Genomic DNA, 23666 nt, shown 5'->3' on the forward strand with positions numbered 1-23666 from the left:
GGCTGCCAGGCGCCGGCTCTGCCCGCCCGCGGCCGGGCCGCTTCCGGCCCCCCGCTGCCCGCTCTTTTGTCTTTGAAATCTCTCTAGTATCGGTATGAACGCGTGGTCTTTAATCCTGCTCAGAGTGTGAATCAGGGAGATGTTCAGTGTTCAATGTGGCGTCTCTGACGCTCAGGTGGCCCCATGGCTCCTGACCGGGCCCCAGCCTGCTCTGTACCCTGGGCTGGGTCCGCCCTGCACACGGTGGCCCAGAGCCAGTTCGCCCAGAGTCCAGGCCTGGCCGCCCCTCCCGCCCCACCGTCTGCCCTCAGCACGGTGAACCCCTGGGGCTTCCGTTCCTGCCAGCCCACCCCGCCCCCGCCTCCGCCCGCCCAGGGCACACTCCACTAACTGCTGAATAGCAGCCGTTCTCCACCCGTGACACCAGGGCCTCTTCCCGGCAGGGTCGCCTGAGGTGTGAGCAAGCTCTCCGCGTTGGCTGGTTCACAGGTGTGCTTGTGACCTGCAGTTTTCTTATTTTGAGTGAAAATCAGCATCCTTTCCCTGTGTGCACATGTGTACATGCGACGCAGGGCTGGCGTGTGCATGTCATTTGCTCCCTACCTTTCCCCTGTATCTTTGACCTTGCTGTCTCCTGTAACTGGGGTATTAGCCTCCTGCGTGATATTCAAATACTGTCCCCAGTGTGCTGGTGAGGATGTTTCTCCCACGCTGCAGGGTTTCCCCCAGTTTACACTTGAATTTCCCCATCTTCTCTTTCTGGCACCTTGGGAAGCTATCTCCGCCCTCCCTATGAAGTTCTGGCATGTTTTCCTTCTGCGTCCAACGGGACTGGGACTGATGGAAGTCCAGGGCGAGAGAGACCGGTCCACCTTAAAACTTCCCAGACCACCAGGAAGAGCCCGCAGTTCCCCGTGGGCCCTATTCCTGGCTTTTCATGTGCCAATGCCACTGCTTTAAGGACCCCGAGTTTCAGATCTGAGAACCCTGCTCTTCTTTCACTTTCCTTTCCTGGATTTCTCGGCTGTTACTCGCCTGTTTGTTTTTCCAAGTGAACCTTACAGTTGCAGAAATGTGGGTTTTACTGGGATCGTGTTAAATTTGGAGGAACTGACGTCTCAGACAGTGCCACGCCTGTGCTCTGCGCTGCCCTTGCGGCTTTGCGCTTTTCTCGTGAAAGCTATGCCTGGGTGCTGTCGTCGACGGAATATTCTCTATCACTTTTTCTTCAGAGTGGTTCTTGCTGGGTGTATGAAAGCCCTTTATTTCTGGATGTTAAGGTCACAGCTGCCACGGACTAGGTTCTCCTGTTGCTGGAGCAGTTTCCCCACAGAAACTGCCGGGTTTTCCAGGCAAAGCTTCCCAGGCAGTGTTCCCGCTGGGGTCTCAGCCGGGTTTCCTTCCCCCGGCCCGGAGAACTCCGGGGGCGGCAGGCACAGGGTGTGGGCTTGAGGGGCCTCTGTGCTCTGGGCACAGGGTTGGAGGTGTCCGTCCTGCTGGTCAGGGGCATCCCCCGCCATACAGAAATGGACTGGAGCTGCCCGCTGGCTTCGCGGGGGGCCTGTGAGGCTGCAGCAGGACATTCAGGCCCAGCTGCTCAGTTGGGGACCTGCGGGGGGGGCAGGCTGACGGCATGGGGCTGGGGGCAGGGCCCTGGGGGCTGGAGGGGGTCTCAGCTCGCGGGCTGCAGTGTGAGTGTGGGGGTCGGGCCCTCCAGGCCTGGTGTGTTCCTGGGTAGTGTGGTGGGGGGCGCTGTGTCCTCCACCTTGCCTCCAGTCTGCAGCCCTGCCCAGCCCTTCCCCGCTCCTCCCCCAACAGCGAGCAGGGAGACTCCGGGCCTTTCCTGAGTGTTCTCACTCTTTAATTACAGTGTAACAGAGGTGGGCACTGTGTGTGGACCCCTGCATGGGACACACGCCCCCCACCCAGGCCGAGCTGACCCTGGCCACACGGGAGGGGCCTGGCCCCAGCACCCTGGGGAAGCCTGGCTGAGACCCCGCTGAGTAGCACCGTGAATGGGCGTTCAGGAGACGTGGGGATGCATGGAGACCCCACGCCCCCAGGAGGGTTTCGGCGGCTGACTGCAGCTCTGCCAACTCCCTCCATTGCCTGTTTCCTGGGCTGCGCAAAGGCCTGGTGTGTGTGCGGGCAGAGGGCCAACTGCCGCCCTGGCTCTTTCCGGGCCTGGGGGAGCCAGAGGGCCTGGGGAACCCTGACCTCGTGCACATCCCCATGCGCCCCTTGAGCGACCCAAGTGCTGGGTCTACCGGCCTGCGCCACGGCAGTCTCCAGGCCCCAGGCTCCCCTGGGAGGCAGTGGGCCTGTGTAAGTGGAGCTCCAGCCAGCTCAGTCCAGGGCTGGGCCTGGGTCCTGGGCGAGGCTCCCTCCCTTGCCCTTAGGGACAGTGATGCTTCCTGTCCCCGGGTCGCTGCAAGCATTGAAAGGGGAGCCAGGCAGGGCTGGTGGGCACAGGCAGGTGCGGGGAGGTCCCCTGTGGGCTGGGCTCAAGCCCTCGGTGGCCTGTTGCTCTCCTCTCCACCGTATACTTCTCCAGGGAAGGCGGCCAGCCGTGGCTCTGGGCGGAGGGTCTGAAGGACTCTGCCCAGCCGGTGAAGCTGGTCAGAGGGGCCAAGAGCAGTGTCCATCCTCGGTCCTCAGAGGCCAGGGCCCCTGCGGGCTGTCGGCAGACGCCCTGCGGCCTGGGAACACGATGGTGGCGTACTCCGTCTGCTCGGGGACGCAGGGAGCCGCGGGCTCCGGGGTCTTCTCCCGCCACTGGAAGTCCAGCTCCCCGTAGTCCACTGTGACGGCTGGCACAGAGGGGGAGCCCTCCTTCTAGGGGAGAGAGGGGGGAACGGTCATCAGTCTCCGAGGGCGGACACACACACACCCCTTCTGGGGCTGGCACTGGTGTTGGGCGAGGGGCGTGGCTAGTCTGAGGCCGCCCCACCCCGAGTGCAGCTCCGCCCAGTTGGCCCGTTGACCGTGATGCAAAGGGAAGGACACTCACCGGAGGCTGGTCTTGGCTCCTGCGGGCGCAGCCCCCTGCAGAGAAGTACCCCAGTCAGGGAGCCCCAGGCCCTGCAGTAGTGAGCTGGGGCTTCAGGGGTCCCTGGGCCCCAAGGAAGGCACCGGGTCCTCCGGCCTCCCCCCTAGACCCTCAGGGCCCCCTTGGGACCTGAGCTGTCTGAGCACCAGGGCCCAGCGGGCTCCCGGGCATCCCATGCGGCCCAGCCCAGAGGCCCTCTGCCGGCCCCGTGGGGTGCACCGTGGGCGCGTCGTCAGTGGTCCCCACACGTCCCCACACACATCTGAGGGAGGGAGGTGCGGTACCCTGACGAGACGACACCCACGCGGGCGCGTCACTGTGGCTGTCACCCTGGGTGCCCAGCGGTTAGAAGAGCTCAGTGCCCTGGCTGAGGTTCAGCCCGGGTGATGGCCGTGGTGGGGGCTGCCTTCCCTCGCCCCCCTCCCTGAGAGCAGGCCCAGGGGAGGGCAGCATCGGGGTTTCCAAGGGGACCCCCGACCCTGGAGGCCCAGTCCAGCCCCTCCCTGAGGGGGGACACGGAGGGGATAGGAACAGGGCAGGAGGTGAGGGAGGGGGCAGGGGGCAGAGCCTTCGGGGACTCATCACCTCGAGTAGCCCCGAGGAAGACCGCAGCCAGGACCCAGATCAGCAGCAGCAGCAGCAGGACCCCCAGAAGGACGCTAGTGACGCCGATGACCAGGCTCTGCATCTGGCCTTCAGGCTTGGGCTGGGGGCTGGGGGGCTCCGTGGGCGGCTCCTGGACCCCCTCTGCAGGAGGACAGGGGTCAGAGCTGGGCACCCAGTGCCCCACTCCTCCAAGTCCTACGCCCCCACACGCGGTCTCCAAGCCTGCCCCTGGGCAGGGCTTCCGAGCACAAGGTCACCCTCAGAGGCCCTGCCGCCAGCCCCCTTCCTCAAGAACAGTGGGTCTGGAGGTTCTTCCAGCCGTGGAAGGCAAGGGTGGGGGTCAGCACGGTCTTGGGTGTGGGACCGAGGCCCGACACGGAGCCTGGCGACCCCGAGGCCACCCTGCCGTGGCGGCTCCCACCCCAGCCCCGGGGCCTGCCCTGCGCTCGGGTCTCCGGTGCCCACACCTGTCACTGTGAGCTCCGCGGGGTGGCTCTCGTTGATCTGCGTCCGGGGGGGCAGGTAGATGGCCCCGCAGAAGTAGACGCCGCTGTCGTTGCGCTGGGCAGCCACGACGCTCATGAGGAAGTGCTGCCCATCGGGCAGCGGCGTGACGCGGAAGCGCTGGTCGCGGCCGGGCTGGCTGCGGTCCTCGGGGAAGGCGGCCAGCTTGTCTGTCTGGTTGCTGGGGCTCATGCGGTACCAGTTGAGGACGAAGTGCTCCGGCTTACTGGAGAAGCTGCAGGTGAAGGTGGCGTTTGCCCCCTCGGGCACGACCAGCCGGGCGGGGGAGAAGGTGAGGGCGCTCCAGGGCCTGCTGGAGGCCTCTGTGGGGAGAGCGGGCGTGAGGTGGGCAGGGACAGCCCCTGGCCCCAGCCCCTCACCTTCCCTCAGCCCTGCGAACGAGGAGGCTCTGCCGCGTGCTTCTGCCCCCACGCCCTGCTCGCCCCCAGGGACAGAACATGCGCCCCTGGGATGGGATGCTTGCCCATGGCACAGGACGCTCTTCCCCAGGGACAGCGCGCTCGCCCCCGGGACAGGACGCTCACGTCTCATGGACAGCTCCATGGTGGGACCCTGTCCTCTGACTGCACTGATCTGGGGCTGGCTCTGACCTCCAGGCCCTCATTTCTGCCCCCCCCCCAGGTGGTAAGGGCCCCCACCCTCTCCCTTGCTGAAGCCCAGTTGCCAGTCCCTCCCTGCAGGTCTGACCTGCACAGTCCCAGCTCCAGTGCCCTGGGTCCTCCCTGCTCTGAGCAGGGGAGGGGTGGGTAACCGCTGGGGGCATCCCGTGGAGGGAAGCGAGCTCCATCTCAGGACAAGCTCATTGTTGGAACCCCGCTACCCCACGGCGGGTGCTGCTGACCAGGCGGTGAGTGAGAGACCCTCTGTATCTTCCGCCACAACTTGGGGGCTGGTGCTCAGAGGCCAGCGGGGCTGTCGCTCACCTGAGGATAGGTCTGAGCTCTGCCTGCACGCCCCAAAACAGGCCCGCCATGGCCTGCCAGGGCCCACTGAGGGACACCCCCAAACCACGTCAGCCACCGCCTGCCAGGGCCCACCGGGGGACGCCCCCAAATCACGTCAGCCACCGCCTGCCAGGGCCCACCGGGGGACGCCCCCAAACCATGCCAGCCACCGCCTGCCAGGGCCCACCGGGGGACGCCCCCAAACCATGCCAGCCACAGCCTGCCAGGGCCCACCGGGGGACGCCTCACCACGTTCAGGGACCAGCTCGCCAACACACGCACACATGCACGTTCCCACGCACACGTGTGGGTGTGCACACTCTCACAGGCTCACACCCACTGGGAGATGTCCACCGCACCCCCCTCAGGGTCAAGGCTGACGTGGTGCCCCCTTCTCAGGGAGGGGCCCTGTGGCTGGAGGGTGCAGGGTGGCTCCTGATTTGCATGTGGGATCCTGAGGACTACGGTGGGGAGCGGCGGGCCTGCGCTGCCCGCTCTGGACCCAGCTCTCCATCTGCGGACAGCCGCCCCAGCACTGCCCTGTCCCTCCAGGCCCGGGGTCTCCCAGGCCCTGTGGAGGGCGGTTCCTTGTTTCTGTGGAGGACCCCCCGCCCCACCCCGCTGCTTTAGGTACAAGTGAGCACAGATTCGGCCAAAGATGTGTGGTGGTGTTGGTGTGCCGAGCCGAGAACTCTAGTCCTCCTTCCGCTGGCCCAGCTCATCCCTGCTCTGCACGTGGCCCTTGGTTGCTGCCCCCTGACTCCCACCCGCCGCCAGCCTGAGTCTGGGGCCACACGGACACCCCAGGAGCCCCGTTCTGGGTGGCGGTCCCAGACTGTGCCCCCACCCGCCGCACCCACGCCACCTCTGGTCCCACCTGCCGAGGCCTTGAGTGAGCCCGCTCCTGCATGCACCCCCAGCAGGCCCCCCTGCTCTGAGCTCCTGTGTGGACATTTGCTGGAGGGCCCTGTGTCTGGGGGGGCCTGGCCGCCTTCAGGTCATGTCCTCAGTGGCACCCCCAGCCTGAATCGGTGACCAGCTGTTTGCCCTTTGTGGGGCCTCATGGAGTCGGAACTGGATGAGCTGGACCCTGGGCTGCCCGGCCTTTCCTCTATACAGCTGCCCTCGTCCTGCTCGGGCCCTGGGATGGCCGGTCCCTGCTGGTGGCCGACAGGGCCCTGCTCTGTCTGGACCATGTGGACCCCCACCGCCTCTCAGCTCGTCCCCCAGCCCAGCCCTGCCTCCGCCGGGATGCCCACCCTGCCCTCACCGGGCCTTACCCTGCGGCTGGAGGCTGGGGCTGGAGGCCGCTGGGCCTGAGGCCCGGTCAAGGGTGGAGCCTGTGGGGCAGTGAGGGGGGCGGCCCGTCCCCTCTGGGTGCTCAGGACCCAGCTCCGAGGGGTTGCTCGCCTCCCAGGGCCTTGGCTGTCAGGGGCCCCGGGGGCCGGGCCAGGATGTGGGGTCACAGAGCGGACCCTCACGGGGTACCTGGCGGCCCCCAGAGGGAGAAAGATGGGCTGCTCCGAGCAGGAGTCCAGAAAAGGCCGAGAGCAGACGGAGGCCTGGGCAGGAGCCCTGGGCGGTGGACAGCCAGGGGGCCTGGGCCCTGCAATGCACGTGTCCCTGTTCAGCCAAAGTCCCTGTTCAGCCTTGGCCTGTGAGGCGGTACCCAGCTTCCTCTCGAGTCCAGGGGGCCTCACTTTATCCTTTCGGTAGGAACGCCTGTGAAGTCTGCTCTTACATTGTTTATGAATTGAAAATTTAAATGTTGCCTATTTCTGTAACAATGAAAAAGCTGAGCCCCAGCAGGGTCAGCGGGGAGGGGGCGGGGGAGGGGGCTGGGTGCGGGATGGGCTGTGAGCCTCGAGGTGGGCTCAGAGTGCCCTCAGAGACTGCATTTCACAGCTGCCCACTGATACTTGATTTGGGCAGCACCCACCAGTGGTGCTGAAAGCACTGCTCATGGGCTGTGGGGTCTCTGCCTCGGGTCTCCAGTTCATCCCAAAGGGCTAGACACGCCTTCCTCTCCTTGACAGTGGACCCAGAGGGAGTGACCTCATCGTGGGGTCCCCCAAAGGTGCCCCAAGAAGGGCCAGCATGTCTGTGACCTCCTGCAAGTGAATGACAGTCACGCCCTACCTGGGTCCTTCAGAAATGTCAGCACAACAAATGCTAACCCTAACCTGTAGCACAACCCAAAATAGACACGCGGGGCTGCATCAGACTAACGAGCTTCTGCTCAGCAAAGGACACCATCGAAAACTGAAGAGGCAGCCTAGCGAACGGGAGAAAATGCTTGCAAATCATATATCTGATAAGGGGTTAACACCCAGAGCATATAAAAAATTCTTAAAACAACAGCAAAACCCCAAACAATCTGATTAAAAAATGGGCAGAGGACCTGAGGAGACATTTTCCCCAAGAAGACGTGCAGGTGGGCCACAGGGACACGGAAAGGTGCTCAGCGTCACTGATCATCGGGAATCGGGGATACACACAGAAACCACAGTGAGCTGGCCCCTCGCACCTGCTGGAACGGCCGTCTTCGAAAAGACTAGAGATAGCAAGTGGTGAAGAGGATGTGGAGAAGACTGGAAACTGGTGTGAGGTGTGAAGGCTCCTTAAAAACTAAAAATAGAACTGCCACATGATCCACCAATTTCACTTGGTTTTTATCTGAAGGAAACTGAAACACTCATTTAGGAGATACATACACCTCAGCGTTCATAGCAGCGTCGTTTACAGTAGCCAAGACATGGAAACAAGCTAAGTGCCATAGACAGAGGAGTGGAAAGAAGATGTGGTGCATTTCTACAGTGGAATACTGCTCAGCCACAAACAAGAATGAAATCCTGTCTCTTGGGACAACATGGATGGACTTGGAGAATATTATACTTAGTGAAGTAAGTCGCACAGAGAAAGACAAGTACTGTATGATTTTACTTATATGTGGAATCTAAAAAACAAAGAAACAAACAAAAAAACCCAAAACAAAGCAAGATAAAAACCGAGCTCACGGGTATAAAGAACAGACCTGCATTTGCCAGAGGTGCATGCTCAGTCACTCAGTCGTGTCTGACTCTTTGTGGCCCCACGGACTGTAGCCTGCCAGGCTCCTCTGTCCATGGGATTTTCCAGGCAAGAATACTGGAGTGGGTAGCCATTTCCTCCTCCAGAGGATCTTCCCCACCCAGGGATGGGACCAGCGTCTCCTGCGTTGGTAGGCGGGTCCTTTACCACTGAGCCACGGGGACAACCATTGCCAGAGGTTGAGGTGGGGGGAATGGGTGAAGGCAGTCAAAATGTAGAAACTTCCAGGTATAAATAAGTCCTTGGGATGTGATCTGCAGCTTGGGGACTAGGGTTAATAATACCGTACTGCATATTTGAAAGTAGCTAGGAGAGTAGATCTTGAAAATCCTCCTTACAAGAAAAAGCTGGTACCTGTATATGGTGATGATATTGGCCAGACCCACTCTGATAATCGTTTTGGAATATATACAAGTGTCAAATCATTACATGGTATACCTGAAACGAATATGATGAGGCATGCCAATTATACCTCAAAACTTCATAATTCTAAGGATTTCCATATCGAAAATAAAATGGAGATTTGATTAAAAAAAGAAAAGAAGGATGCCGGGCCCGACAAAGGCAGAGAGAGGGAGTCTGCGGAGGTCCAAGGAGGCGGGGTCCTTGACTCAGCTCATCAGGGAAGGGGCCAGGCAGAGGGCAGGCTCGGGACGCGGGGCGTCTGAACAGTGGGCCTGCAGCAGGGCCACCGCCCTGGGCCTTGGGGGAGTCTGTGACCGCTGTGTGGACCGAGGGGGCTGTGGGCTGTGCCGGCCCCAGATCCAGGCATTCAGCAACCCCCCAGAATGCGGCCTTATGGGAAGCGGGGTCTTTTCTGGCAGGATCGGTCAAGATGTGTTGGTCTGTGGCCCCTAACCCGCTGTGACGGTGTCCTTACTGGGGAAGAGACATGGACAGGCCTGCACACGGAGCATGCTGCATGACACGGAGCAGAGCTGGGTGGTGTGTCCACAGGCCGAGGGACACTCAGCATCCCTACCGCTGCCTGGGGCCGGGAGGGGCCTCAGGAGGCAGGGACCCTGCAACCCCGAGGACCCTCTGACTTCCCGCCTCCAGAGCTGCCGGCCCACAGGCTTCTGAGGTCCACGTGGCCAGCCTGGGGCGGGGGTCACCGCGGCAGCCCCAGCACACTGACCTAGGAAGCCGAGGGGCCAGGGTCGCCAGTTGGCCACTCTGGGTGCAGGGTGCTCACTGCTGTGTTTTTGTACCTTTTCTGTATCTTTCAAATACTTTTCAAGACTGTAAGTTGAAAAAGATAAAGAATCTGACTTAGAAAAAGCATGTCATAGGCAGTGCCAGACAGTTCTTACAAGATGAAGTTCTCATGACACTATACAGTAGGCATTTTATCCCCAAACTGCAGGTGGGAAAATTTCTGCTCAGAGAGGTCAAGGAAGCTGTCCCAAGCTCCCCAGCACCAACCCCTTTAATGTTTTGATCCTTCCCTTCTTTGGGAGGGGACCCTGGTGGGGAGCAGGTCACCGGCGGCAAGTCATCCCCACCCTAGCCTCGGTCCTTCTTCCCGGACAACACGCACCCCGTCCCCACCCCTCCCAGCGCTGCGCCTGGACCCCCAGGGCTCCCCACGGGGCGCCTTGTGACCACAGGCTCCTGGACCACTGACCACAGCCTTGAGTTTTGCTCTGTCCACCTTGAGCAAGGCCGGGGAGGAAGGAGAGCAGGGAGGCCCGGCTGCCCCGTGCTGCTGGCCAGGTCCAGGCCGGGCACAGACGCCTGAGGGGCTCTGGGCACTGGAGTCCAAGATGAGCGGCCAGGGAGTCAGGGCCGCCCCCACTCACCATGGCCCTTCCAAGGCCCTGGCCCCCCGAGCCCAGTGAGGTCCAGAGGACCGGCCCTAGGGCTGGCTGGGAGCCCCCTTCACTGGTGTTCCCCTCTGGCAGGACCTGGCACTGCGGCTGAGGGCGAGGGGAGCCAGGAGGGGCGCCTCCCTGACCACGAGGCTCTGGCAGTGGGCCTGCAGGGCCTCCTGGGGAACGGCCCACAGCGCGCTGGGGGCAGGCCCCTTCTGGAAGCCCTGCGGACGCTCCCGGCCCCTTGACCCGGGGCGCCTTCGAACAGACCCAGGGGGCATGGCCCAGGCCCACGAGGCGGTGGGGGCTGAATGGGCGTTATTGGAGCCCGGACCCCGCTGACATAATTGGAGAAACATTGTCAGGCTGTCCAGCCTGTGCCCTCATGGAAATGCCAGTCTGTTTTCCCGCAGGAATACACAAGTGGGCCTTGGGCCTGGGGCTCTGGCAGCCCAGCGCTGTCATCCTACAGGGAGGGCACAAGCCCCCCCCATCCCTCAGACCTCCCAGCGAGAGCGGGGCCCTCCTGCCTGCTCCCCAGCGGGGATGGGCTCACCCCTCAGCAAGGATGGGGCCCACCCCGGGCGAGGACAGGCTCACCCCGGGCGAGGATGGCAGGTGAGCAGTCGGAGCCCAGAGAGGGCCCTTCACTGGTCCGAGGCCACACAGCGCCCTGCCAGGGGCCATGCTGGGCCTCAGGGACCAGGTCCTACCGGCCGGAGACTGCGAAGGGGAGGCCCGGCCCTGACCCGCGCCTCCCAGCCCCGGCCCACCTACCTAGGAGCCATCCTGGCCAGCAGCCCAGCTGCAGCACAGCCCAGAGGAGCGGCCACGGCGCCCGCGGGGTCCCCATGCCCAGGGCGCCTGCCCGCCCGCATGCCGCTCACAGCCTCCACTGCCGCAGGAGAGGAGAGGAAGCTGTCCCGGGCTGTCGGAGGGCCCCGCCCCCAGCCCACCCCCTCTTCCTGGTGGGAGAGACTCACTCAGCACAGAAGCTGAGAGAGGGGGAGAGGAGCGGAGACACGGGCAGGAGGCGGAGGAGGTGGGTCTGCCCCCCAGCCCTGGGAGGCTCTCGGCTCTTTCTGGGTGGCTGCCCCTTCCTGAGGCCGGGAGCCCCCTGGGCCGGGGGAGGGTCTTCTGCCTCCCTCCCCCGGCCAGCCCTGCCCTCTCTGGGCCCAGGTCCCAGTGTCCCCGTGCTGAACCACCGCCTGCTGGAGCCACTCTGCTGGGGGCAGTGAGTGCGGGGGCGGGCCCCTGCCGTGCCAGACCTCCCCCGATGGCTGTGGGCAGCCTCCCCCGATGGCAGTGGGCGGCGAGGCTCCGGGGTCTTTCTTCCAGGCCCGCCTGCGACCCGTGCCTCCCGTTCTACCCAGGGCGTTGGGCCCCTCCCCACCCCCTCGGTGGTCGCATTGGCCTCGCGTGGATGGGGGGCTCCTGGGGCCGGCGGGGGACGGCCTCACTTCCACCCCCAGTGCTGGGGGTGGTCCTGGGGTTTTCAGGAGCCTGGCCTGGCTGCCCAGCCCCGATGTTTGTTAAGTCACTGGGTCATTCACTGCATTTTGCTCTAAGCATTTTGTTCTAATGAATGGAAAACAGGAAAAATGAAACTGCTGATATTAGCGGTGCGGTGCGTAGGTCTCGTCAGCTAAGATGACAGAGACAGAAACTGCCTGACAGCTGGCGCTCAGCCCCGGCTCTGACACCCGGGGTTTGCTGTGAAGGGAAAACATTAAAGAAAACTGAAACAGTGGAAAAAGAGCATCAAAAGACACTATCTCCGGCAAAGCGAGGTGCTGGGCGGAGGAGGCTCAGCGGTGAAGAGAGGGCCACTCCCAGGTGCCAGCCCCGGAGGAGGCCGCGGGGACAGAGTGGAGGACGGGAGGGGTCCCTGCTGACCCTGGCACCGGGAGGCACGTGGGCGCTCACAGCGGGCCCGGGGCTGTGTGTGTGGGGCACTGTGTCCCTTGAGGACCAGGCTGCAGTGGGCTGTGTGGGGATCAGTGTGTCCCCCGAGGACTAGGCTGCAGTGGGCTGTGTGGGGAGGAGGGTGCTCTCAGACCCTGGGGCCTCCTCACCACCCCTCGCCTCTGCTCCACCTGTGAGAGCCCGGCCGGTGCCTCCATCTCCCTCTTGCCCCACTTCCCTTCCTCCCTTACTCCTGGTGGTCCCTCCCTCCCAGCCTCTTCCCCCCACTCTCACTGATGCCCCAGGGCGGTGGGCTGGGCAGGTGGCCCAGACTGAGGGTCGGGGTGGGAGGGGACCAAAGGATGAAGGGGGAACAGACACTGGAGGCAGGGAGGGAGTACCCAGAGCCTGGGGAGGGCAAGACCAGCAGGACAACTGGGCCAGAGCCTGGGGAGGGGCCCTGGCAAGTGAGGGAAGGGGCAGGGATCCCAGGGCCTCTGGGTGCCATCCCCACAAGCCAGCTCCCGCTGCCTATCAACACGTTGTCCCCCCACACACCCCGTCCAAACACACCCCATCCCCCACCATTTCCCCCACAGTGTCCACCTGTTCGGTTCCCCGCACTGTCCCCACCACACACACACACACAAATACATTGTCCCCACACCATCCCCACACACCGTCCCCATACACTGTCCCCACACCCCATCCCCACACCCTGTCCCCACACACACTATCCCCACACAACGTCCCCACACCCCATCCCCACACCCTGTCCCCACACACCGTCCCCACACACCATCCCCACACACTATCCTCACACATGCTGTCCCCACACACCATCCCCACACACACCATCCCCACACACTATCCCCACACAGTGTCCCACACACTATCCCCACACACACCGGCCCCACACACTATCCCCACACACCGGCCCCACACACCATCCCCACACCGTCCCCACACACTGTCCCCACACCCCATCCCCACACCCTGTCCCCACACACACCATCCCCACACACCGTCCCCACACCCCATCCCCACACACTATCCTCACACATGCTGTCCCCACACACTATCCCCACACACACCGTCCCCACACACTATCCCCACACACACCGTCCCCACACACTATCCCACACACACCGTCCCCACACACCATCCCCACACACCGTCCCCACACACTATCCCCACACACCGTCCCCACACACCATCCCCACACACCGTCCCCACACACTATCCCCACACCCCATCCCCACACCGTCCCCACACACTGTCCCCACACAACGTCCCCACACCCCATCCCCACATCCCATCCCCACACCATCTCCACACACCGTCCCCACACCCCCATCCCCAGACCCCGTCCCTACACACTGTCCCCACACCCCGTCCCCACACCGTCCCCACACACTATCCCCACACACCATCCCCACACACCATCCCCACACACCGTCCCCACACACTATCCCCACACACCATCCCCACACCCCATCCCCACACACCATCCCCACACACCGTCCCCACACACTGTCCCCACACCCTGTCCCCACACACTATCCGCACACACACCATCCCCACACACTATCCCCACACACTGTCCCACACACCATCCCCCCCCACAGTCCCCACACACCATCCCCCCACACCGTCCCCACACGCCATCTCCCCACACTGTCCCCACACGCTATCCCCCCACACCGTCCCCACACACCATCCCCCCACACCGTCCCCACATACTATCCCCACACACTGTCCCACACACCATCCCCCCACACTGTCCCCCCACACCGTCCCCACACACTGTCCGCACACACCATCCCCACACACCATCCCCACACACCGTCCCCACACCCCATCCCCACACCCCATCCCCACACTGTCCCCACACAACATCCCCACACACCGTCCCCATACACTGTCCCCACACCCCATCCCCACACACTATCCCCACACACTGTCCCACACGCTGTCCCCACACACTATCCCCACACACTGTCCCACACGCTGTCCCCACACACAGCCTCCCCCCACCGTCCCCATTACACAGTGTGTCCGCCTGTGCCCCCCGCCCCACCCTTCACTGGGACAGGTCAGGCTCTCCGGGTGGTGGAGGAGGGATGGTCAGGCTCCATCTGCCTCTCCCTGCATCCTGCTGGCTGGCCTGTCCTTGTGTCCTGGTCTCACCCCTTCAGGTTTGGGACATTTCAGTCAGGGTCACAGCAGGGCTGACCATTCCTGACCCCACATGTGACCCTCTCACATGCCCAGGTGTGGGTGCAGTGGGGCCTCTGGGGAGGCGGTCACTGCAGGAGTGCTCCAGGCGTGACAGTGGCAGGGCCGGTCCTGCACAGGGCCCAGACCTTCTCAGGGACGGCATCTCACATAGCCGCCCGCTGGTACAACCAGGACTGCCATGGCTGCGGCCCACCGAGGGGGTGCGGAGGGTCCTGGTTTAGTTCCCGGGCCAGCGTGTGTGTTGGGTGCTGTACAACGTACCCATGACGGCCTGCCTCCCCCTGAGATGACACCGCTGTCATCATGGGACCCTTGTGCCTCTCAGAGCCACTCCCAGCTCTCTGCCCTCTCACCCTGCACCCATGCGTCCATCCTCTAGCATCTGCTTTGTCTCCATAAAGTACACAGTGGGGTGGCCCGTGCGGCAGGATCCCATGGACAGTGGTCCGCGCGTCCATGTGTCCCTGCTGGGCTCCTCACTGTGCCCCGTGGCGGGTGGGCACGCTTGGCTCTTCTCTGCTGAGGCCCACCTGGGTGGATCCAGCCAGGGGTCCGGCAGGGAGGAGCCGGCAGGCAGGGCCTGGTGAGCAGCCCTGGTGCTGTGGGGTGTGTGCTGTGTTGGCAGGTCTGTCTGGCTGCCGGCTGCTTCCTGCTGGACGGACCGCAGGAGCCCGGGGCCAGCAGTGAAGGAAGCGAAAGGGCCCACAGGTTTCTCAGCGAGGCAGGCACTGGGCTCCATCTTTCGGCCTTGACAAGAGGGGCCCTAGGGTTTCCAAGGTGCGCCTGGCCTGGCTGAGGTGACACCGGAGGAGGACAGGGGTGGAGAGAAAGTGGGAAAGAGGGGCTCCCTGAGCTCCTGAGAGGCCGCTGGAGCTGGAGGGACATTTCCATCATGGGAGAAACACAGGAAGCAGGAGGGCCACCCAAAACTGCTTCTGAGGGGCGAGAGGAATGGTGATGTCAGCGACCCCTGACCTACACTTGGAGGGGGAAATGATGCCCCAAACCGGGAGGGTGGTGAGTTCACAGCCAGTCTGAGGTTGGAACAGGAAATGGTTAATAGTGTTTGCAAATAAAAACCTCTGCTCTAGCCTGTTTTTGAAGCATTTCCCAGAAGTTAAAAAAGAATACTGAATTTATCTGCCCAATTTAAGAATCAAATTAAAAAATGAAGATGAAATATTTTCATCATTTATTATACACAAGACTAAAGACAGCGGGGGTATTTGCTAATGTGGTGGGGTCCCCCTTATTTCTAATTTTGCCAGAATGCTGTTAGGAGTTTAAATGGAAAATCTATATTTAAAATTTCCCAAAATGTGTGTTCATGTTTTTGTATGTGTGTGGGCATGCATGTGCTCACAGGCAGGTATGTGCATGGTGTGTGTGTTTATGTGTGTACAGGTGTTCACAAGAATGTGTTTTGTGTGTAGGCTTGTGCTCATATGTGGGTCAGGCTGTGTAGGTGTGTGTGGTGTGTTTGCTAGTATGTGTGTAGAGTGCAGGTATGTGTGTGTTGTGTGTTTATGGGTGTGTGTGTGCAGTGCTCACATGCCTGTGTGTGCACCTCTGCCCTCTCTCACTGGCCAGTCGCCCAGGCGGCTGAGGGGCGGCCCGCCGGGTTCTGGAGGCAGACGGACCGGGGCGGACGAGGAGGCGCCACCCCCTGGACGGGCTGTCCTTTCCTCGGAGCGCTGAGGTGCTCTCAGAAACTCGGAGATGCCTTGCCCGCTGCCCTGGGTCCCTGTCCTTCTCCTGTGTTGCTTGATGTCCTGGGTCCTGTGGGGTCTGGGGGAGGTGCCAGCCCCTCACTTGGCAGCAGCTGGCCTGAGTGCTGACACTTGGCCGTTGGGAAACACCGCTGGGATGGAACAGCTGGATGGGGCTGCGGTGCCTGCTGCCGGTCCAGACCCCTCCTGCTGCCTGCGGCCCCCACGTACACACCTTGACCGTGTGCTGGGGCTTGGGCCCTCGGGTGGGCCGAAGGACCCAGGATTCAGGGAGTGCACCCCTCTGCGGAGGTCTGGGGGCAGGGGGAGCCCGGCATGCACTAGAGGCTCTGCCCCCAGCTCTCTTCTTGGTTGTCTGTCTGTCTGTCTGGCTATCCTAACCTGTCTGCTGCCCACGCCCAAGGCTGGTGGAGCAAAGTGTCAGCTGGCGGGCCTCAGGCGGACCCTGTAACCCCCGGCCCTGAGCTGGCGGCCAGGCCTGTCGCCTACCTGCTGGGCTGTCTTGCCTCCTCCACTCCCACCCCTGCCCAAAGCGGGTTGTTGTCTGGCTCAGGGTCGTGGTGGAGGCTTCGGGGAGCCAGCCAGGTCCAGGTCAGGGCAGATGGGGGCTCACCTGGACTGTGGGAGGTCTGTGTTTTCACGCTCCACCGGAGGCCCCTGTGTGGGGGCTGCCCCCCTGCCCTAGCTGGGGGCGAGTGCAGCTGCGGAGGAGGTCAGGGCGCGTCCACCGGGAGAGAGGCCCCCGCTGTTTCCCTCGGGGGGCGATCGTGTGGAAACGGCACCTGGTTTCCTGACGCTTCTCTCCACCCCCCATCTGAGCTGGTCTGGAGTCGTCGGTGCCTCGAGGAGGCTGGTCCTAGGGCAGCAGGTGGAGGGCGGAAGGCAGAGGGAGTGGCCGCTGACCCTGCTGTGGGACCCGTCCTTCAGCAGAAGGGCCTCTCCAGCCCCTCCTCCAGGGGGCTCACACAGACCCCGGCTCCAGAACATGCCTCCTGTGCGGCGTGGGGCTGCGTTCTGCCTCGCCCCTTGTTTCTCTGCCAAGATGAGGAGACGTTTATGGCTGATGGATCTGTTAGCGGACCCTGTAAGCATCTTTCGTGGAGGGCTGGGCTCGTGGGTTTGGGGGGCAGATAAATGGGCAGCCAGATAAAGGCATGTGAAGGCTGACCTCGCTGCCGTCTGCACCTCCGGGATAGGCTGAGGGGGTCCTGAGTGATAGGTCAGAGGTGACTGTCTCCTCGCATCACCACCCAAAGGTTATTTTTTGGGATGGGGTGGTGAGTCATGATTGCTAGACTCTCCCCCAGAGTCAGAGACAGCTGGTGGTCTCTGGAGACGAGGGGCCTGTTGGTGGCCTGGGGTGGTCCAGTCTTGGCAGCGTGAGGGGCCCACACCCAGCACAGGGCAGGCACAGCCGGGGCCACTGTGCCTGGAGGGGCTACCGGGAAGGGGACAGCTCGTACACAGCACAGCCCAGACTGACCAGCAAAACTCAGGATCTTAGAATTGCAATGATGGGCTGGGTGATAACCAAAAATTTCCCGGGAAAAGCTGCCCTAAGGTAACATATACAGATGACACCACCCTAATGGCAGAAAGCAAAGAGGAACTAAAGAGCCTCTTGATGAAAGTGAAAGAGAGAGAGTGAAAAAGCTGGCTTAAAACTCAACATTCAAAAAACTAAGATCATGGCATCCAGTCCCATCACTTCATGGCAAATAGATGGGGAAAAAGTGGAAACAGTGACAGATTTTATTTTCTTGGGCTCCAAAATCACTGTGGATGGTGACTGCAGCCATGAAATTAAAAGACGCTTGCTCCTTGGAAGAAAAGTTACAACAAACCTATACCCCGTATTAAAAAGCAGACATATCACTTTGCAGACAAACGTCCGTATAATCAAAGCTTTGGTTTTTCCAGTAGTCATGTATGGATGTGAGAGTTGGACCATAAAGAAACCTGAGCGCCGAAGAATTGATGCTTTCAAACTGTGGTGTTGGAGAAGACTCTTGAGAGTCCCTTGAACTGCAAGGAGATCCAACCAGTCCTTCCTAAAGGAAATCAGTCTTGAGTGTTCATTGGAAGAACTAATGCTGAAGCTGAAACTCCAATACTTTGGCCACCTGATGCAAAGAACCAACTCACTAGAAAAGACTCTGAAGTTGGGAAAGATTGAAGGCAGGAGAAGGGGACGGCAGAGGATGAGATGGTTGGATGGCATCACCAACTTGATGGACATGAATTTGAGCAAGCTCTGGGAGATAGTGAAGGACAGGGAAGCCTGGCATGCTGCAGTCCATGGGGTCACAAAGAGTTGGAAATGACTTAGTGACTGAACAACAACAAAGATAACAGTGACTGCTAGAAGTTTATTTCTGTCTTAAAGAAGAAATCCGGGGGTAGGTGACCCTGAAGTGGTATCAGGACTCCAACTGCCCTCAAGATCCCGGGTCTCTCCTTGCTGCTTCCTCAGCAGTGGCTTCTGTCTGCAAGGTCAGCTTGTCTGCAGGAGTGCCAACCATCACGTCATCATCTCTGCACTGGTGAGCAGAGAAGGTGAAAGGGGAATGGGAAATGTAGCACTTTCCCCAGTTACCTGGTCCAATATTACGGAACCTTCCCTCAGGCACATCCCAATACTCTCCTGCTCTATCTCACTCTCACACTTAGCTGCTTGCCTGCAGATGAGGCTGCCCCCTTGGCTTCTGGGCGCAGGCCCCTCCCCACCCTGCCCAACCAGCGGTGGTTCTGTCCTTGAGCCCGGCCACCTGTCGCACGGTCACCAAGCCCTGACCTGCTGTGGTGAGGTCTGCACACAGGATGGGGCACAGCTACAGGCCACGGGCCCCTCTTCCAGGAGGCTCCCGGGTGTCCCTGATGGGCTGCCCCGGGGGGAAAGGGCGGGCTCTGGGGGCTGGGGGCACGCAGACACTTATCGGGGCCTGGCTCCTTCTGGTGCTGAGCTAAGAAGTTAGAGGCATTTGTGAAGCTGTGCATTGACTGTGTTTAAGGTATTTTAACATAAAGGTGACTTTCTAGCCAATAAAAAGTTTGGAGAAAAGTAATGGGAAAATTTAGAGTGATATATGTTCAGTAAAGTTCCTCACGGCTTTGCTCATGATGGCAGACTTGGCACCGGGTTCAAGGATGGAGGCCAGGTAGGCGGACTGCACCCCAGCTGCACACCGGGCGACATCAGATATTCAGAAGCATGGGTACTGCTGTGCGCTGGGTGAGAGGAGCAGGCCTGCAGGCGAGGTGCTCAGTGCGATTCCCTGCAGGCACCAGAGACGTGCGGACGTCAGCCCCGCAGCGGGGACGAAGGGCGACTTTTATCATTGTCTGTCGTCCTTTTTATTACCTGTTTCCAATTTTTCCTAAAACGAAAACCCACTGCTTGTGTAATAAAAGATACTCAAAGGGATCAGAAAAAGAGGCCCATTTCTCATTTCTCTGAGACAAGCCCAGTTGCCATGGAGACTGGGTGGTTGTCAAGGTGGCGATTGGCCAGTGCTGGAGGCGGGTGGGTGCTCGCCTGGAGCTTGAGCCAGCGCAGCCCTCAGACCGCACTGCGGACCCAGCAACAGCATGGACGGGGCGGACGTGTGGGCCAAGACCTTGGCCCAGCTGATGGCCCAGACGAAGCCCCAGGACACCTGGGAGCTGGTCCCCCAGGAGAACCTGGCCTCGGGGCACCTGGACAGCAGTGGTTTCCAGTACCGGCTTCGGGGGCTCTCGAGGTGTGGCGGGGGGCCCCTGTGGGGTCCCAGGAGGCAGGGGGTGAGGGTTGGGGTGGGGTGGAAAGGTTACCTCACACCAGCCAGGGCCGGGTGGGGCCTGGCCCTTGAGGGAGGCAGAAGTGGGCGTATGTCTGCCTGGCCTTGGCACCCAACAGGTGGGTGGGCAGGCCAGGAGCTCCCTGTCCCTTCCGGGCAGCCGGGGGTGTTGGGGGAGCAGTGTGTCCGTTACCTGCAGTGCAGGCAGCTGAGTCCCTGCCTGCTGGGCACCCCAGGCCAGTCGGGGGCCTGGCCCAGGGGCGGTTGGCACGGCGTGGGGCGGGGAATGGCCGCCCGCCTGTGGCGGACTTTGTTCACCGCAGCATCTCCTCGTTTCCATGCGGCGCTGACAGCAGGAGCAGGGTGGGTCTCTGCCCTGCCCTGCAGAGGGCCTGAGCAGATGGACTGGGATTGGGCCCAAGAGGGAGGAGGCGGTCCCGGCCTGGGCTGTGGCTGAGCCGGGGCCACGTCGGGAGCCCCGGGGACTGTGGGTCACCACGTGAACCGTGCCCTCCCTCATGAGTACAGCCAATGTCAGACAAGCAGACACAGCCCAGACCAGCCGCAGGGTCTCCCAGGGGCCAGCCGGGAGGGGGCCGGCGGGAGAGGGGGCCATGTGGACCCCCGTGGGCAGCTGTCCTTTGACACAGATGCCCCCGCTCCCCAGCATCTGAAGCGTTGGGGGTCAGGAGTGTGGTGAGAGGCTGGCTTTCCCAGGTGTCAGCAAGTGACGGCATCGGGGGCTCCTTCCCACCCATAATTGTCCCCCCGGAGGAGCCGTCGCACACGGGCTGCACAAGCACCCTGAACATCGGTTGGATTTTGGTTTTCACAGACACAGACGCGCCAGCTGGTGGGACGGTCACTAGTGCAGACCCATGTCTCCACGTCCAGCCATGACGCGCTGCTTAATTAACAAAGGAGGAAGCTCCGTCCCAAGGACACCATGCGTGTCCAGGTGCTCCCCAGCCATGCGTAGCCGGAGGCTGCAGGTGGGGGTGTGGGGGGCGGGAAGCCCACCATCAGGGGACGTTCCGGTGGACTGGCCTGGGGGTCACTCAATTGGAGAGAGAGGGATACAGGGCCTTGGCCTCTGGAGCAGCACCGTTGCAGGTGAGGGTTGGACGCACAGTCCCGGGAGCGCACTGGCCCAGGGCCACAGGGCCGCCCCCCACACCCATTTCTCCCTGCGCCCCTCATGGCCCCCCTCCTGGGGCACAGGCTCCCCCTTTCTGCAGCCCCCCTGCCCTGCCCCCTGGGCACCACAGACGGCCCTCACTCCCGCGGGGTCCTGGTGGTGTCTCCTGGGGCGCTGAGACCCTCGGTCGCGAGGACAGACCAGCAGCAGAGGTAGCGCTGAGCCCAGAAGGGCCCAGGCAGCATGCTTGGCCACCGGGGCGTGTTGGGGCCAAAGGATGGAAGGCCTCTGCTTGGGCGCCTCAGGCTGTGGGGCCTCGGGGGCGCACAGGGCAGGCTGGGGGCCTCGGGGGCGCGCAGGGACAGGCTGGGGGGCCTCGGGGGCGCGCAGGGACAGGCTGTGGGGCCTCGGGGGCGCGCAGGGACAGGCTGTGGGGCCTCGGGGGCGCGCACGGACAGGCTGTGGGGCCTCGGGGGCGCGCAGGGACAGGCTGTGGGGCCTCGGGGGCGCGCAGGGACAGGCTGGGGGGCCTCGGGGGCGCTCAGGGGCAGGCTGGGGGGCCTCGGGGGCGCGCAGGGGCAGGCTGGGGGGCCTCGGGGGCGCGCAGGGCAGGCTGTGGGGCCTCGGGGGCGCACAGGGACAGGCTGTGGGGCCTCGGGGGCGCGCAGGGCAGGCTGTGGGGCCTCGGGGGCGCGCAGGGACAGGCTGTGGGGCCTCGGGGGCGCGCAGGGCAGGCTGTGGGGCCTCGGGGGCGCGCAGGGACAGGCTGTGGGGCCGCGGGGGTGCGCAGGGCAGGCGGGCCGAGCCCTCGCCCATCCGCCTCTTTCCTCCACAGGCTCCAGTGCGGCCGCTGCCAGTGGGGCTGGGCCTCGGCCCACGTGCACGTGCTCTTCCACCTGTGGTGGGACGAGGCCGGTCGGCGCGGCCTGGTCAAGATGCGGGTCTGGGGCCAGCGGTGCCGGTGGTGCCCGCCCGGAGGGGCCGAGTGCCGCGTCAGCCTGCTGAACGTGCGGCTCTTCCTGGGCAAGCTGGTGAGGTTCATCGCGCAAAAGTGCTACGCGGAGGGTCCCGGCTCCGACCAGGGCCCCGAGATCTGCTTCGGCGAGCGCTGTGAGGCCTGCGACCTGGGGGTCTGCTTTTTCCAGCAGCCGCCTGACCCCGCCTGGGGGCCCGAGGGCAGGAGCACCGGCAGCATCAAGGGCAGGTTCACCTTGTACTCCAGTGGCGACGAAGCTGCCCCTGCTGCCGGCAGGCAGCTGCGCACGCTGGGCCGCGGGCTGCTCGTCGACCGCCCCGGGGGCTGCACCCCCAACGCCATCGCCGTTCCCCTGTACGCAGCCGACTTCATCAGGAGCCCCATCGCCGAGGGCAGGGACTTCTGCGGCCAGGCCGAGGAGGTCATCACCATCCCCTTCTCCCTCGGGCGCAGGGCCTGGGGGCTGGCAGGTGAGCCCGCAGGCGTGCGGCACATCATCGGCAGGGGCTCCCTCTACCTGCCCGCCAGCTCCAAGGCCACATCCAAGGGCAGACGCTTCCCGGTGAACATCAAAGCCCCCGTCTTCCACGGCAAGGGGCTCCTGCTCAGTGGCGCGAAGGCAACCACGGGCTTCATCTACAAAGGGCTCGGCTGCGTGTCTGAACCCGACGAGGGTGAGGACGGGTATGAGGACGAGGACGAGGACACCGACTGGGGCGCCCGGTCCAGCAGCACCAGGCTTGTCCCGGTTGGAGCCAGCCCGCGGCCCATGACCTACATCGTCGGCCTCATGGACAACGGGGAGGGCTCGGTCACCTTTCCCTCCTCTTTGACTGACGTACTCCTGGAAGACGCTGACCCGTTCGACCTGGTCCACGGCTCCCTCACCTTCCCATTCATGTTTGCCTACGAGGGCCGAGCGGTGGCCTCCTCTGCCAGTGGCCCTGAAGGCAGAGGGCAGGTGGCTGGCGGCTGCAGCCCCCCTGCCGCGGGCCGTGAGCGCCTCCTGGGGACCGATGCGGGCAGCTGGGTGCCCCTGGGCGAGGGCTCCATCACTGTCCCCTTCTCTGTCTTCAGTGTTATCCAAAGCAAGAGCTCCGGGAGCAAGGCCAGGGGCCCTCAAGGCGATGGCCTGGTGCCCTGGGGCTCGTCCAAGAAGCCGAAGCAACCGGGGCCCTGGGCGGCCAGGTTCCGCCTCCCGCCCCTCGGGGACGAGGGCTTCTGCTGGGCTGAGGGCTTCTGCTTCGACCCCTACGAAGAGGTCTGGATCTGGGTCTCACTGGCCGTTTGCGTCCTCTGGATAATGTACCTGTGCAAGTTCAGCCCCGACCGCTCCCCATGGGTATGAAGGGCGGCGCCTCCTGTCGGTCCCCTGGGGGACCCCCTCCAGGGGTGCTGCCTGGGCGCCTGGCAAGCAGCGACCCCCCGGCCCCGGCTGCCCCGCCCGCCTCGCTTCCGTGTTGCATCTCCGCGGTGAGTCCTGGTGTTGTGGGCGCTCACGCCGTGACCACTCCCCGAGCTGATCGTGTGTCCCAGGCGCTCTGAACGTGTGTTACACTCCAATAAATAAGAGTTAAGAGGCAGCAGCCACACGGTCTCCACTGAGCTGAGGGTGCGCAGGGGAGGGCGGTGGGCACAGGGCAGCCGGCTCCTGGGGCCCCGGTTCCACCGCGACCCTTTCCTGCGGTGCCACTGGATCTCTGGATGTGATGCTTGGGCCGGTTCAGCGCAAGCTGCGGGTGGGGAGACCAACACCACCTCCTCAGGAAGATGAAAGCCCTCCAGGTGTGGTTGGTGAGCCCCCCTCACCCCCGGGCTCAGGAGCTGAGGAGGTACCTTCCCTGAGTGAGGGACAGGGGCCCACTCAGCACC

At 63.0% G+C, this 23666-nt stretch overlaps 2 protein-coding genes across 6 annotated transcripts; one reads left to right on the forward strand and one right to left on the reverse strand.

The window, feature by feature from the left end:
* Positions 1-1839: 1839 nt before the first annotated feature.
* PDCD1 (programmed cell death 1) lies at positions 1840-11247 on the reverse strand. Of its 3 annotated transcripts, none has more exons than XM_070463583.1 (5): positions 10806-11247; positions 4123-4482; positions 3635-3796; positions 3011-3045; positions 1840-2832 (listed from the first exon to the last, which is right to left on the reverse strand). In XM_070463583.1, the coding sequence occupies exons 1-5, from the start codon at positions 10879-10881 to the stop codon at positions 2620-2622; spliced, it is 846 nt and encodes a 281-aa protein (XP_070319684.1). In that variant the 5' UTR covers positions 10882-11247; the 3' UTR covers positions 1840-2619. The 3 variants fall into 3 exon arrangements, with proteins under 3 accessions (XP_070319684.1, XP_020768864.1, XP_070319686.1); XM_020913205.2 differs by having other exon boundaries at positions 1840-2835; positions 10806-11245; XM_070463585.1 differs by lacking the exon at positions 3635-3796 and having other exon boundaries at positions 1840-2835.
* An 8167-nt stretch (positions 11248-19414) lies between these two features.
* Positions 19415-23384, forward strand: RTP5 (receptor transporter protein 5 (putative)). Of its 3 annotated transcripts, XM_070463589.1 has the most exons (3): positions 19415-19644; positions 21654-21849; positions 21964-23384. In XM_070463589.1, the coding sequence occupies exons 1-3, from the start codon at positions 19493-19495 to the stop codon at positions 23140-23142; spliced, it is 1527 nt and encodes a 508-aa protein (XP_070319690.1). In that variant the 5' UTR covers positions 19415-19492; the 3' UTR covers positions 23143-23384. The 3 variants fall into 3 exon arrangements, with proteins under 3 accessions (XP_070319690.1, XP_020768869.2, XP_070319689.1); XM_020913210.2 differs by having other exon boundaries at positions 19416-19644; positions 21654-23384; XM_070463588.1 differs by lacking the exon at positions 19415-19644 and adding an exon at positions 20800-21030 and having other exon boundaries at positions 21654-23384.
* Positions 23385-23666: the final 282 nt, after the last annotated feature.

Source organism: Odocoileus virginianus, unplaced genomic scaffold (genome assembly GCF_023699985.2).
Source record: "Odocoileus virginianus isolate 20LAN1187 ecotype Illinois unplaced genomic scaffold, Ovbor_1.2 Unplaced_Contig_5, whole genome shotgun sequence".
In the NCBI taxonomy this organism is placed as follows: Eukaryota; Metazoa; Chordata; class Mammalia; order Artiodactyla; family Cervidae; genus Odocoileus; species Odocoileus virginianus.

What these genes read in the sequence shown, in the direction of transcription:
- PDCD1 (XM_020913205.2), bottom strand. Translation starts at nt 10,881, where the DNA reads ATGGGGACCCCGCGGGCGCCGTGGCCGCTCCTCTGGGCTGTGCTGCAG. An exon ending in CTGGCCAGGATGGCTCCTAG is followed by an intron (nt 4,483 to 10,805) that starts GTAGGTGGGCCG and finishes CTCTCCCCACAG; the next exon opens with AGGCCTCCAGCAGGCCCTGG. An exon ending in CGCGGAGCTCACAGTGACAG is followed by an intron (nt 3,797 to 4,122) that starts GTGTGGGCACCG and finishes GTCCTCCTGCAG; the next exon opens with AGGGGGTCCAGGAGCCGCCC.
- RTP5 (XM_020913210.2), top strand. Translation starts at nt 19,493, where the DNA reads ATGGACGGGGCGGACGTGTGGGCCAAGACCTTGGCCCAGCTGATGGCC. An exon ending in CGGCTTCGGGGGCTCTCGAG is followed by an intron (nt 19,645 to 21,653) that starts GTGTGGCGGGGG and finishes TTTCCTCCACAG; the next exon opens with GCTCCAGTGCGGCCGCTGCC.